Source organism: Platichthys flesus, chromosome 2 (assembly GCF_949316205.1).
Source record: "Platichthys flesus chromosome 2, fPlaFle2.1, whole genome shotgun sequence".
Lineage (NCBI taxonomy): Eukaryota > Metazoa > Chordata > Actinopteri > Pleuronectiformes > Pleuronectidae > Platichthys > Platichthys flesus.
In genome coordinates, this window is record NC_084946.1 from 15,212,904 (window position 1) to 15,227,065 (window position 14,162).

The 14,162-nt window shown below is 40.7% G+C and overlaps 1 protein-coding gene across 1 annotated transcript; it reads left to right on the forward strand.

The window, feature by feature from the left end:
• Positions 1-4,685: 4,685 nt before the first annotated feature.
• LOC133966053 (ras-related protein rab7-like) lies at positions 4,686-12,727 on the forward strand. The gene is made up of 6 exons (XM_062400764.1): positions 4,686-5,036; positions 8,493-8,555; positions 9,040-9,166; positions 9,662-9,880; positions 11,178-11,306; positions 11,405-12,727. Exons 2-6 carry the CDS (start codon positions 8,503-8,505, stop codon positions 11,498-11,500), a joined length of 624 nt encoding a protein of 207 aa, XP_062256748.1. The 5' UTR covers positions 4,686-5,036; positions 8,493-8,502; the 3' UTR covers positions 11,501-12,727.
• Positions 12,728-14,162: the final 1,435 nt, after the last annotated feature.

Below are 14,162 nucleotides of genomic sequence, written 5' to 3' on the forward strand. Positions count from 1 at the left end.
GGGAAAATGTTGGCTTTTCCTAAACTTTGTTTTTAATCTCTGGAGCAGTAGTCCTGCCTGCCTCTCTCCAAGCTGTTTGTCCTTTGGTTGTTGTAGATTCTCTGCTTTTCTTTCAATCTCAGTAAGTGCCTCTTCAGGTGGAAAGTGTGTCCTCTTCTTTTGGCTCCAGATCTTTCTGTCTATTGCTTTCCTTTCTTCCTCACTGCTCGTCCTCCTCTTTCTCCTGCTCCTCTCTGTAAGTGAGGTTGCTTTGGCTCAGATTCCTAGATAACTGCGGCACTCTTTGCTGTCTGACACGGACCAATGCACCCACCCCCTGATGCACGCACGCACACATACACACACACGCACACACACACACACACACACACACACACACACACGTTTGTACATCTATATTAGTGAGGACACTCATTGGCATAATGCTTTCTCTGGCCCCCTACCCTAACTTTAAGCATAAAAAATAAATGCCTAATCCTGACCTGAGCATAATTCTCAACCTTACCCTAAAACCAAGTCTGAACCTTCAAACAGCTCATTAAAAGGGGGTCGGAAAGTGACAACCAGCCAAAATGTCCTCACCTTGTATGTTGTAGGATGCAAATGGTCCTCACAAAGATATCTGTATGAGTACACACACACATGCACACACACAGGGGCAAACAATCTGTCCATCTCTTCAACTCATCTCCTTCGTCCTCTTTTTGACTCCCATACAGCCACAAGGTCACACAAACACACACACACACACATGCACACCTCAAGTGTGGACAGAACTGTTGCAATTTGTCTTGATGTAAAAGTATGAATGCCCTTTACAGATTGACACAGTTTATTTCTGCATTGGTGTTTTATTCCTCTCCAGTAGCATGAACTCATCCCGGACAGACCCTGAACACCTCATAGCTTCAACCATCAAGGTGCTTCAGTGACAGTGTTTGCAGAGATAAAAATGCAGCAGATGCTTCAAATATGTGGCTCCTTCCTTCCTCCCCTTTTGCCGTTTTCACGTCCTTTTGTAACGCCAGTGTTTGTGTTTACAAACTGAGTTCCAAAGAGGTCATAAAGACTTGACATTCAATAGGTGCGAGACAGAAGGAATTCCTCCATAAACACTGGAGTCGTCCCAGTCATAAGGGCTCTACACAGGCACACTCCCAGTAACAAGGAGGACAAACATATAGACACATGTGAACATGTAAAAGAAGGAAATCAAGATGAGAACTATGTTGCGTTCAGATAATGTCCTAATACGAAGCCCATGACAGCTCAGCTTTGTTATTTAAAGATTTTTGGATTTAAAGGAAGGGATGGGAGCCAATTTTAATGTTCCTATTTTCACATAATGGTTCACGGGTGGAAGAGAAAGGTTTGAGCAGCTATCCTTATTAGGACTGACCAAAATCTTAAATTTAACCTTAACCTAACAACAACTTACATCTTACCTCCAGACTTAATGAGTATTTGCTTCATTGGCACTGTGGTCCCCATGAGATCTACTGGTCGTGACAAGGTCAGTGTACGTGCTGGAAAAGGTCCTAAAGAGGCAACAAACATGAGTACATGCAAGCACACCTATCTCTTGTATTTACTGTCTGTGTGTTAATTAATTGTCAAACCCTCTCCTGGTATTTGCTGTGGATTACGATTTGCAGCGTCGTCTGGCTTCCGGTTCGTGTCTTTCATGTGTGTTTGTGTCGGTGGGTATAATCAGATTAGATAATCCTTTGATTTGAGAAATGGAGTCTGCCTGATCAGCATTTTAAATCTCATCACCTTACCTTTCATTATTCTCTCCTTCCCATTCACATCAGACTGGCAGTGATGTGGATTAAAATGAAAACAGTCATCAGCTGAGACTCTGACTACAGAGGCAAACTGATGTGAAGCATTATCACCAGAGGTTTTGATCTCTTCTTATGGTCATAAACACACACACACACACACACACACACACAAACACACACACACACACACAAACCAAGTATTAAAACCAAGTTTTAACCCTTTAGCACTTTGAAAAAGTGAGGACCATCAAAAATGTCCTCACTTTCCGAAAATGTTGCAAGGTCTATGCTCACAATGGTCTTCACAAAGTACAAACACACACAGGTCTCATGTGTTTCCCAACCTCAAATGTGTAGTCACCTTTCAAATTAAATTCAAAATTCTAATTTGTATGGCCCATAATCACAAATTGCCTCATTGGACTTAACATACTTTAACCCTCAGCAAGAGTAAGGAAAAACTATCCCTCATCTAGGGTAGACAGATAGCAATAGATGTCACGTATAGCTGGGCAATTCAACAAAATAACAGTATTTATGTCAGTAATGGTTGCGATTTTTTTCTATTGCAAAAGATAAATAAATACATTAATTGTTGATCTTTCATTTATTTAAGTGGATGACTCATCTATTCTTGAACACTCCCTATACCTTCATGCAAAACATGAAGGTATAGGACAAAGTTTGGGACAACTGCTTCGCTTGGTCCACTCATTTAAAATAAGCTGACAGTGCTCTCTAGTGGTGAACTATTGCATCTTGCCCTTTTGACAGTGATTCAGCATAATGAAGCGTCACATTCATAACGTGCTGTTGGTCATATGAAGATGAAAAAGTGTCACTAGTGTGTGTGTGTGGGGGGGACGACGACGACGACGACGACGACTGCTGTGATGCAGGAAGGAGGATGGCCAGTTTCTTAAAGTCCTTTGAAGAGGTTTTATATTTTGGCTGTTAGAGATTCAGACCCCCCAACACGACAAAATGAGTTCTTTAATGACTATTGGATTAATTTCAATATCAACATTTTTGTAGAAGTATAAACAATTGGATGTAAAATGTGTAAAATATTAATATGCACTTCTCTAGTCTTATCAGTTGTACAGAATGCATACGGTATAGCTTGTCCTCATTCAAATTTGATATATGTCTATAGCTGCATTTAATAGTTGAAATGTCAATGGAGAATTTATATTCTCTTTACTTCTTAAAAATGAGTAAGGAAGGGATTAAACCAAAAGAAATAGCCTCTATCACATTATTTAAAATCGCTGCTTATTACAGGAAATTATTTAAAGGCTCAGTGTGTAGAACTTAGTGATATCTAGTGGTGAAGTGTCATGTTGCAGCTGAATAATGCCTATTTGCTGCGTGTTTGTCTATTTGCTGCATGTTAGTCTATTTGCTGCGCATTTCTCTATTTGCTGCGCATTTCTGTAATGTGTTGTGTTGTGTTTTCTTACTTTGAAAGAGAACCCAGAATGTGTTTGGTTTGTCCAGTTTGGTCTACTGTTAAAATAAAAATGGCTGACACTATGTATATATGAATTAATTAAATATAAAAACAGAAAAAAATGTAAAAAAAAAAAAAACTGTTCACTTCTGCGCAGGAAGTGCGCAGTAGGCTTCTGTGCATGATGTGCGCAGTTCGGTTCTGCGCAGGATGTGCGCGATGGACTTCTGCGCAGGATGTGCGCAATGGGCTTCTGCGAGCAGTTTTTTTTTTTTTTATATATATAATTTAATTTAATTTTTTTAATTGCATCTTTTTTTTTTTGTTAATTTTATATTTAATTTTTCATGATCGTCGACATTTCTCCGCGCTGGTTCAGGGGTAAATGATGCTGGTCTTCACAGGTGACTGAACTATGCAAGCCCGTAGCCGCCACCCCCACACAGGAGATTATGTGCTTGTGTGTGTGTGGCCGCGGCGCTTCCCGGTTCTTCTTGCCACTTCGCTGCCGGTGCGAACAGCCCAAGTATTTAACATGGGCGAGGAAAGGAGGCTGACCACTTTTCGTAGCGCTTCTACCTCCGGTGCGTCCCCGGGGTTACAAAATTTGCAGCATAATGCCAAGAAAAGAGAGACTCCAAAAGCAGAAGGACAGGGAACTGCAGCAAGCAGCTCAGGGTAGCAGCTCTCTTTTATCTTGGATCAGGCCATCAACTTGTAAAACAGATGAGGGAGAATCAGTAACCCTACCTGGTCCAGAGGAGCCCATCACATCACTAACCCTAACATCAACATATTATTATTTGGTTCTTCAATATGGCCTTGTATTGTCTGTTTTTGCCTTTTATTCAAATTGATGATTTGAGTTAGTTTGTTAACAAAAATAAATATATAAGTTGAAAATATCCTACTGTGTTTTTTATTTATTATTATTAACATTTTTTATTTCATAAACAATTTTGGCGATGGGTGCCCTTTTTTTGGTTTGAGCACCTGCCCCCAAAAATGTCTGTGCACGTGCATGATTCTCTTATATGAAACATGTATAATTTCGTTTGCTTGCTCTATTGCTGTGTGATCTTCCTATTGTTTGCCTTTAATTCCTCATTTTTAACTTGCAAAGCACCTCGTAACTTTGTTTTGATAAAGTTTGTACGTCTTCTAGCTCTTCTTTCAAACATGTCGATTAAATCATGGTGTTTTTTGCTGTCATCACTGTCAGTAAATAATATTATTTTCTGTTTATTTGTTTTCACTTATAAGTATAATTTATCTTTTTATTTACATAAATACAATTTGCTTTTGTTGTTGTTGTTGTTGTTGTTGTTCCTGTGATCATTTAACTTTATTCAGATGAGCAGAATGTTCTGTGTCAGATGTTGTTTTCTTTAGCGCTGGTGGGCGGGGAACAATAAAGCAGCTGCGTGTTACGTAGGACGCAGAGGTATTGTTGGAGGAGGAAGTGAAAGGGGAAGAGAGCAGCAGCAGCGAGCAGCAGCAGGAGGTCTCTAGGCAGAACAGCCTTCCAACAAAGTGCCAAATTGAATCATCTCAGTCAGCCTCCTCCGCTTACGACGCGGTGTTTAAGTGGTCACACAAAGGGCGACTCTGTTTTTTACTAGCATCTGAACCGAGGTGTTGCCAAACTAACGCGAGCTAACGAGTTGAGTACCAGCGAGGAAGCTAGCTAGCTAACAGCCGTAACGCCTAGTTAGCCTCCGACGCTAGCTGCCCCCAGAACAACAACAGCCTGCTCCGGTGCTCAAGTGTCCTCTCCGCTGTGGTACAGCCCCAAAGTAAGTTCTTACTTCCAGGTAACGTCATGCTGATCCCGTGGTGAACGTGAACTCTCTCGTTATGAGCTCGGGTTCCTGGTAATGCAGCGTCGGCTAATGTTAATGGTGCTGCGGTGTTTTTCGAGAAGCTGGATTGCGAAAACGAGGCCTGTGGCTCCTCTGGCTGAGACGACGTCGATGCAACAAAGCTCCGTGAAGATGTTACCTCTGTCAAATCTTGAGAGTGTGCAAGTTTGAAATACTAAAGTTTCCACGTAGCCCTCATGCTCTCAGTCAGAAGCTGCGGGACGCCTTCTGCCCTTCCTCTGAAAACTCCCAAGTTTCTGTGCTAGTCATGATCAACGGTGTTTTTTCTTTTTTTGTGACATGTTGGCAGCGTTGTGTGTCTGTCGTTGTGTTTCCAGGAACACGGGACTTCTAGTTTCGGTTGTGACTCATGCATCTACATGTTTTCACTTTGTTAAATCAAAGGTATTTGATGAAGTGGCTTCAACGCCTATTACCTGTACCAACGTGTTGTGTTGAAATGACACCGGTGTTGTTGACGTCCAAACTGAGAAGTCCTAATGTCCTAACCCCCCCCCCCCCCCCCCCCCCGTATCTCTTGCACCTCTTTCCTGGGATTCAGTGTATAAATAGTGAGATGGGTCCCTGCTCTGTGATTTAGATTTTAACTAAATGCGTTAGGTGACAACTATTCATCTGGAGTTAATGACATTGAATTCATTTGAGTCTGAATTACCTCTCTGGTTGTTTGGATCCGCTTCAGTTCGAGCTCTTCCCTTATCCCATGAGGTGACATGTCTGATTCTTAATATTATCAGTATGTTATTTATATTATCATGGGGTTCCTGCTGGCATGGTCAGCGTGTCTCTGTTTTTAATTTTCACACAGTTAAAGATGTCGCTCAGGCGGCTGCATTACACCATCTACCTTCCATTTGGGTCTGGTAGTGGTGCACTTAAATGTTTCAGTCGAATTAGCCGGTTTTTGTGTAGGCTCTTCTTCAAAACACAATTTTTCCGTCTTTCTCATAATACAGCTCTGTAATATGAAGGCAGAGTTGTATGATGGTGTGGGTTTACAGAAACATTCGGCTTCACAACATACTAGAAACTGTTAGTGCTCTAATGAGTTATTCTATAGAGGTTGACAGAGCATTGAGCAACAACTGAACTCAGCTGTCCCAATCTATATTTAGTCCCTGGTTTGTTTTCGACGTTTAGTCTGCTTGCATCATACACAATGTATTATTTACAGCTGTTTATCAGCTAAAATTGAGTAAACAAGTTACTTTAACCTAGCACCTATTTAATTGTGCAGGATTAAAGTAGACGCATTCATTTAGTATTTCTATTAACTTGCAAATGCTGTTCATATTCTTCTTCATCTGTATTCAGTTTGTCAAGAAATAATCATATTTGTATCAGTCACATTTTCCAGTTCACATTGATTGTGGACTGGATGGTAATAATATGAATCAGTCAGTTTGGTGAGAGACCTTCACCCGATTCCAAACTGAGTCTCCTGTCACAGACTATAATCTTGTTCAGGAGTCTGTGTCTAACACTCTGTTGTCTGCGAGACGATCAAGATGTGCTATGAGTTAACTCTGTTGTCATGTGACTGTGGTGGGAGCATGCCCAGACTTCAGTGATGTGCTGCTGCTCTTGCTCCTGTCAGCTCGTCTTCACAGAATGGTAGTCACTGGAGTGCTGTGCTTATTCCACCCAGAAAGGATCCAAGTGTACTTTACAGCTCTTGATGTGAACTGAAGAAGGGTTTGTGCTTCATAGGCTGAAGTTTAGAATTTTGGACTCATCTCACACATTTATTTTCTGTAACAATTATCCCTTGTCAGACTTCAGTCTTTCGGATTCCAGCATATGTGACAGCTATGATTTAGGTTATCTGTGTTTTTTTCTGTTCATTCAGCCTAGGGGCCGAAGTCTCACGTCTCATAATGTTAGGGAACACCCGAACTTACGTGATGTTCAGATAGGAAGTGGTCTAGTTTTCTTTTAGACTGTTGTGTAACAGGTTATTGCGCTTTACAAAAACAGATGGAAGATATCATTTAATTTCCTTAAAGCCAGTCACAGAACTTGTGATTAAGGAGACGTTTGTTAAGAAACATTATAGTCACCTGGGTAGCTATACATTGATTTCTTCATCGACAATTCCAGTATTTTTTTTACATCAAAATGTTTTTTTTCAATAGCTGTATTCTTGTCCTTTTCATACAAACTGAATATGTTTGGTTCTTGGACAAAATGTCTGTTTGGGATATTTAACAAGGTATATATCACATTTTTTACCTCTTCGGGACCAAACATTAAGCCTGTTAATCAAGATAAATGTTGGAGAATAATCATCAATGAAAAGTTTAATTATTTATTGCAGCCCTTAGTTATTAACACATGTGATTTTCCTTAGTTCCATGTAAGATCTCCTTCATTGTAGTAGGGAAACACTGCATTTAATGCCCGTCAGACATTCACTACTGCAGCCACCCTCGCTGACAGCATGCACACGGATGTTAACTAAGGATAATGCAGACTGCAATGTAATCAAGGTTTATTTCTGAAAATCCCTCAGGACGGGGACATAGACTTGTTTATTTTACTGTTCTACACTTTGTTGTGTTATGTGTAGTAGTTTAGAAAAGGCCTGACATTGTGTAAATATAGAATGAAAACTAATATTAGGAGGGTTTAAAAATGAGCCTTCATCTTGACAGTGGTTAAGCAAATCAGTTTCAGTACTATAAAAACTTAAAAGAAGAAACAATGCAGAGTAAGTTTATGTAGCTTCTATATTTATAACAATATCAGAGGAAATATATATTTTTTTACCCATGAAGATGCCAAAGTTGTTCCTCATTCTTTGATATTTTAGTTTTTGATCACTGCATTTGAAGGCATGACATAGTGAGAGCTCAGTACAATTTTTCATTTTCATTCACTAAAATGTAATATGAAGACTTAGACAATAGGGCTTTATTGAAAAGCACTTGAGAGTGTCCCCTAACTCATGGTGTGTATGCTGCTGTAAGTGTAGTGTACTGTCTGTAGAGTGTTCAGAGATCATCAACACATGTAGTAGCTGGTCTGCACAGTGAATGGGAGATCAGCAGAAAAATGTCCGATGTGTCACTCGGTTTGGAAGAGTCCATTCTTAAGGAGGTGACTTCCTGTGGTGTGTAAGAGGGGAAAGAGAAAGAATGATGTGGTTCTCGTGATTTGCCCAGCAGCTGAGAAAGCACATGACTGGAATAAATGGTATTCTAACCTGATTGGTCCATGGGCAAGAAGCTCTACACGCAAATTTGTAGACTGTTTTCCAATGGCATTTCTCTGCTCTGAGACATATTTTTATGTGTTCATTAGTTTGTGTCAGTATATATTAGTGTAAAGTAGAACTTACTAAACATTTTACTGTTTTTCTCTCTGCAGCTGCTGAAAAATGACATCCAGGAAGAAAGTGCTCCTGAAAGTCATCATCCTGGGAGATTCTGGGTGAGTCCCAACGTGTCATATTTGAAGTCAATCATTGGTTATTAATGTTCTTAAATAGCTCTGTCTAAATCAGTCTGTATTAAGATGACTTCCTTGTTGGCAGGAGTTATGATTGTGACACAAACTGTATCCAGGCAGAATGAGGCCCCTGCGCTTCAGCAATGCAGCTTTAATGTTTTTTCCACCATTTGCAGAATTACCAGACATGATCACTTCCGTTACAATACTTCTGTTATTAAAATGCCTAGTACTGCACTGGGTTGTCTTAGAAACATGCATTTGGTTGCGTTTGGCTATTTTGACATTGAGTGCTCTCTGAAAAGCTCAACATGCATAACATGGTACAGAGAGTAAATCGGGTCTTGATTACATCCAAAGTCATTTGGCTCTATTTCGTCAGTCAACATATACCCTGGTTCATTTCTTCTCCTGTTCTACCACCTACAGTGTCTTTTATTCTGTTGTCTACTCTGTCGTTGCTCAGTGTTGGAAAGACCTCCCTCATGAACCAGTACGTGAACAAGAAGTTCAGTAACCAGTACAAAGCAACAATAGGAGCAGACTTCTTGACGAAAGAGGTGATGGTGGACGACCGGCTCGTTACAATGCAGGTGCGGCACAGTTACAACTAATAATAACAACAACAACAATAACTTGGGTTTATATAGCACCTTTCCAGATACCACAGGCTGATATACAAAGTTTGAAAAATGAAACAGATCAAGGACAAAATCTATTTTCGGGAAACTCTAGCCGGGGACAATGAAACTTTACTGGTTAAAAGCCGGAAGAGAACTTAAGGAATTATTTTATGAAACCGGTTATTTAAAAGTGCCCAGAGATGGGGGGGGGGGGGGGGGGGGGTTGCACATCTCTGCCAGGAGCGAGTTGGCAGGTTGGTGCAAAGCCCGGCAAGCAGACCTGTATATCAGGATTGTAGGTTCCGGGATGAAGTGCAGGGGAGGAGGTCAGCGAGGTACTGGGGCAATGAATCATTAAATAATTAACGGATTTAAACAGCAGCAATCCTTTTTGTTTCCATCTTGTCCTCACTCCTGTAATCCTCTCCAGTTATTAGAATTGTTGTCTTTCTATTTTTTGTCTAGATATGGGACACAGCTGGCCAGGAGAGGTTCCAGTCCTTGGGTGTTGCGTTCTACCGTGGCGCAGACTGCTGCGTTCTGGTGTTCGATGTGACCGCACCCAATACATTCAAGACCCTCGACAGCTGGAGGGATGAGTTCCTGATCCAGGCCAGCCCCAGGGACCCGGAGAACTTCCCCTTTGTGGTTCTAGGCAACAAGATCGACCTGGAGAATAGACAGGTTGGTATGAGTAGATAGTGCCTCCAATGATGGTCACATTTTAAATCTGACCTATTCTCCATTGCATTCAGAATCAGGTTTATTGGCCAAGTAAGTTTGCACAAACAGGTAATTTGACTCAGTTAAGTGGCTCTTAGTTGCTTACACAGAATACACATTACAAAACAAACAAAACAAAACAATACAAAGAGTCCGAACAGTGCGACGGTCTAAGAAAAGAAGTGTAGGTGTGCGTATTACAATTATCCAGTGAGGGTGAAATAAGTAAACATAATTCAATATAATTATAATATATATAATGTAATATAATTCCGGGAGTAACTGTACATCGGTTATTATAAGTATCCAGAGTTATGGCACAGTGCCACAGTGGGTTTGCTGTTCAGAAGTGACATATGTCAGACCTCCAAGCCCAGGCCTTGTGGGCGTGTTTCAGCTGTGAACAGGCATACGGAGCCACATTGAGGGTTTTAGTGCTTTTGAAACACTTCTTGCTGCAGAGCGTGAATATGGCTGATGCTCTTAAATAACTGAATTGACATCAGCTTCAGGATATGTCACATGTCTCATATTTTAAATGTAGGGTTATCAAGTGGATCATTGGAATGTGGCTAAAAAAATATGGTTATTTGTGAATTTGTTCGATCTGACAGGAAGCCAACAAAGCGTATTTTACGTTGTTCTTGACTGCCTTTTCTGTTGTTTTTGTTTTGTTTTACTGATGCTGGATCATTCAGCTGGGACTTTCACATTCACTTCATCCTCAGAGAGGTGTGCCCCACCTTTCTGATGTTGTCCATCATTCCTGTCGTGGCATGGAGTGGTGAATTTTACATATAGAATAAATAATCAAATTCAGATCTAGAGCAGAATGTAGAAGTCGTGCTGGTGCACAAGATTCAAGAGTGAGGTTCACATGTGTGTGATAGATGATGGCATAGAAAACGGATTTGTTGTGTTTCTTAGCAACCTAGTTATTTGTCTGTGTTTGTCGGCTGCTGTTGAGTTTGTGTCGTTTATACACCGTGGCTTTTTCTGCTGCTTAATTCCACTGTTAATTCTGCAAGAAATGACAAGCTGTTTGATTTATGTAGCTTAATTTTGCTCCATAAAATGCATTGACATCTGCCGTCATGTTAATTAGTAGATTTGTATGTATCGACTTATCAGTTGTGTGGATAGGCGGCAAAGTGGACTATTTTGGGTGGCTTTCGGATTTTTTATTGAATCTCTTAATGACAAGTTTACTGATTTAATATTTCTATATTGATAATTCTCTTCCTCTTCATACACACAGGTAACCACCAAAAGAGCTCAGGCTTGGTGTCAGAGTAAGAACAACATCCCCTACTTTGAGACCAGTGCCAAAGAAGCCATAAATGTAGAACAGGCATTCCAGACAATTGCACGTAACGCCCTCAAACAGGTGAGTAGCGCTACTTAAAAACGAAAATGATAAACGAGTTGGTGTCATGTCCTTTTATTTTTTCAACACTGCTCATGTCTGTCTCTTGATCCTCACAGGAGACAGAAGTGGAGCTGTATAATGAATTCCCAGAGCCCATAAAACTGGATAGGAACGACAGAGCTAAACCTTCTGCAGAAATCTGCAGCTGCTAAAGGACAACTCGGACCATCTTCTCACTTGGCTTTCTGAACCACCCTGTCATCGGTCACATCACCTGCACCTTGCTCCGAGGGAAAGTACTTCCCTGCTGGTCTTCCTTCTTCACACCTCTGTTCATTCCATCAACACAACCCCACACAAAGTACGCTGCACATGGATGTACCCCACACCCACCGCCCACTTAGCACACAAATTAATACACTAGCGTACTCGCTGCAAAATCCATTGCTCAACGATCACATGAAAAGAATGAAACCCAATATGACCTCACGGTCCCTGACTTGGTAGCGAGTGATCTCCAAATGTTTGCCTGTTGCCCCTGATTCTCACACACAGGGGCCCAAGGGAGCTATGCTTAAACACTGCAATTGGGAACTCTGGAAGGACTGGCTGATGCTCTGTAGTGTGAGACGATGTTGGCTAGTGTCGGCATTCCAAGTATCTTATTCGCACCGTCTGTTTTTCTATTTGCTTTATATTGCCTGTCTTTCAACAAATTATATTTGTGTGTGTATATATATAAATATGTTTTTCCTCAATTGGCTGATAATATTTCTGAAGCCAATCTGAAATATACTTCTTTTTTTTCTGGACTTTCTATTATGTTGTCTTTTAAATGTTATAGTGGGATGACTGATTTTGGGCAACGTCGGCTACACACCTTCAAATGATCCCTGTTCCTTCTCCTTGTACAATACACACTGAGAATCTGTTCGGTGATTGTTTTGCCTCAGCGAGCGGAAATATTCCTGAGAAGAAGCTAATGATGCAGTCACAGTGTAAAACATGGATTAATTCTTAATATATTAATATTTTCCTTTTATGTAACATTGCTTGTACCGCTTCTATTACTGATGTATGTGTTTAGGTCCTTCATCAGACATCTTTCAATGCTATGGAATTACATCACGTGTCAACAACACACACAGGCACAAATACGTCTGCCTCTGTCATGTCTTTGTTATCGCTGTTCTCTCTATCTGCTTGTAGCTCAGGTCGGCTAAGTACTTAATATTTTTAATTGATTGTGTATTATGGTGTATAGACAATAAAGGTAAAAGGCTGATGGACTGAACAGAAATCGATGTTCTCTCTCCATTTAAAGAAAAAAAAATCCAACGTTTTGCCCTGCTATTACTCCTTATAGACGAATATCACTTCGATGCCAATGATGTAGTCATACTAAATTGGGATGTCAAATAATAAAACTCTTGAATATATCTGTGTATGACTTTGTGTGTCAATGTGGTCAATTTCTTGCATGTCCTTACTGCATCCAGGCTTTTCCTCGCATGAGATGCACTTACTTTTCTCTGCATTTGTGTTGGATTTGAGACGTGGGTTATGTCGGATGGAATGTAAGGATGAGCTGCAGTGTTTGGAAAACCTGGTAAATGCTTCTACAAAGGGGGTTTTACTTAGATTAGCTAATTTGACATCTCAAGAGGTGGAGGACAACTTTACATCTCTTAAATTTGGTGGCCATCACAAACTCACAGGTTGTCCAAACTTACCCCATTGCTCTATACTCACATTAACTAATAATATATGGAGCTGTTCAGGTCAGGATTGTGATCATAGGTCAGCCGTTCGGAGCCGGTTGGATAATGCAGAGTGGATTTACAAAGTACCTCCTGCTCATGGCGAATCAGTAGATGGTGCTATGACCCTGAATTAATATTGACACATAGAGCTGTTCAGGCTTGGACTCTTATGATGTGAAAGAAGTTTGGTGGTGATAGGTCAATGCGCATTGGAGTTATGACAACATTGTGCAAAGGATGATCCTTGGCCTCACCTTAATGTTAACACGGTTTGAGGAAGTGTCACAATTCTGACCATGGACCTATGACTTGTCTCAGCTTATTTGAGCTGTATATTGTTAAACAGCCAGGAGCAGTGCATCAATGTATAAAACATGTCACTTCCTGTAGCCAGCAGGTGGCACTGAGATTTTAAGCCACAATTTAGATGTATTTTCATAATCACACTTGAGACTTTATGGTTTGTCTGGTCATGATACACCTGGGCTACGATTTTTGTGAAGATCAGTCAAAGGGAAACCTAGAGGCTGCGTTCCAGGGGGGGGTGTTGACTCCAGAATACAAAAATATCAGGAGGCCTTGAATTTCCTGCAAAGTTTCATTATGTTTTTAGCATGTATAGGCCCTGAAAAAGCCCACCAACGGGAAATAACAATAATAGTAAAAATCCTTACAATTTCATTCGGGGCCTAAATATAACACACCCACACAATATGTAGACTTCTGTTGGACCCACATTTTTGCATGTGACAGCAGGACAAGCACAGATGTGTTTAATAAAGAACGCAGGCTGCATTCCACCCAGGGGAATTTGTTACACCTCTGTTCTCTCAGCCATAACAAATCAAAAATGTCTGCCATGCAAAAGCTCTGTTCTCATGCCTGTTCAGGGAAATACAGTGCAGCAGCCACCACCCAGTGTACAGACACATTTCCTTCACCGCACTGTGAGAGCAAACAGTCGGGCAAGTAGACAGGACGTGATGCAGTACTGAGGTCATAAGTAAGAACTACCCATCAAATAAATTTAAAATTAACCTGGTGTGTTATAGGGAATTCCAATTCCTTTTTCATTGCAGTAAATGTTTAATAATAATCACATTTTAAAGTG

Bases quoted from the DNA above. Each gene is read 5' to 3' on its own strand.
- LOC133966053 (XM_062400764.1), top strand. From the start codon at position 8,503: ATGACATCCAGGAAGAAAGTGCTCCTGAAAGTCATCATCCTGGGAGAT. The intron at 8,556-9,039 runs GTGAGTCCCAAC...GTCGTTGCTCAG, and splicing joins ATCATCCTGGGAGATTCTGG to TGTTGGAAAGACCTCCCTCA. The intron at 11,307-11,404 runs GTGAGTAGCGCT...TGATCCTCACAG, and splicing joins CACGTAACGCCCTCAAACAG to GAGACAGAAGTGGAGCTGTA.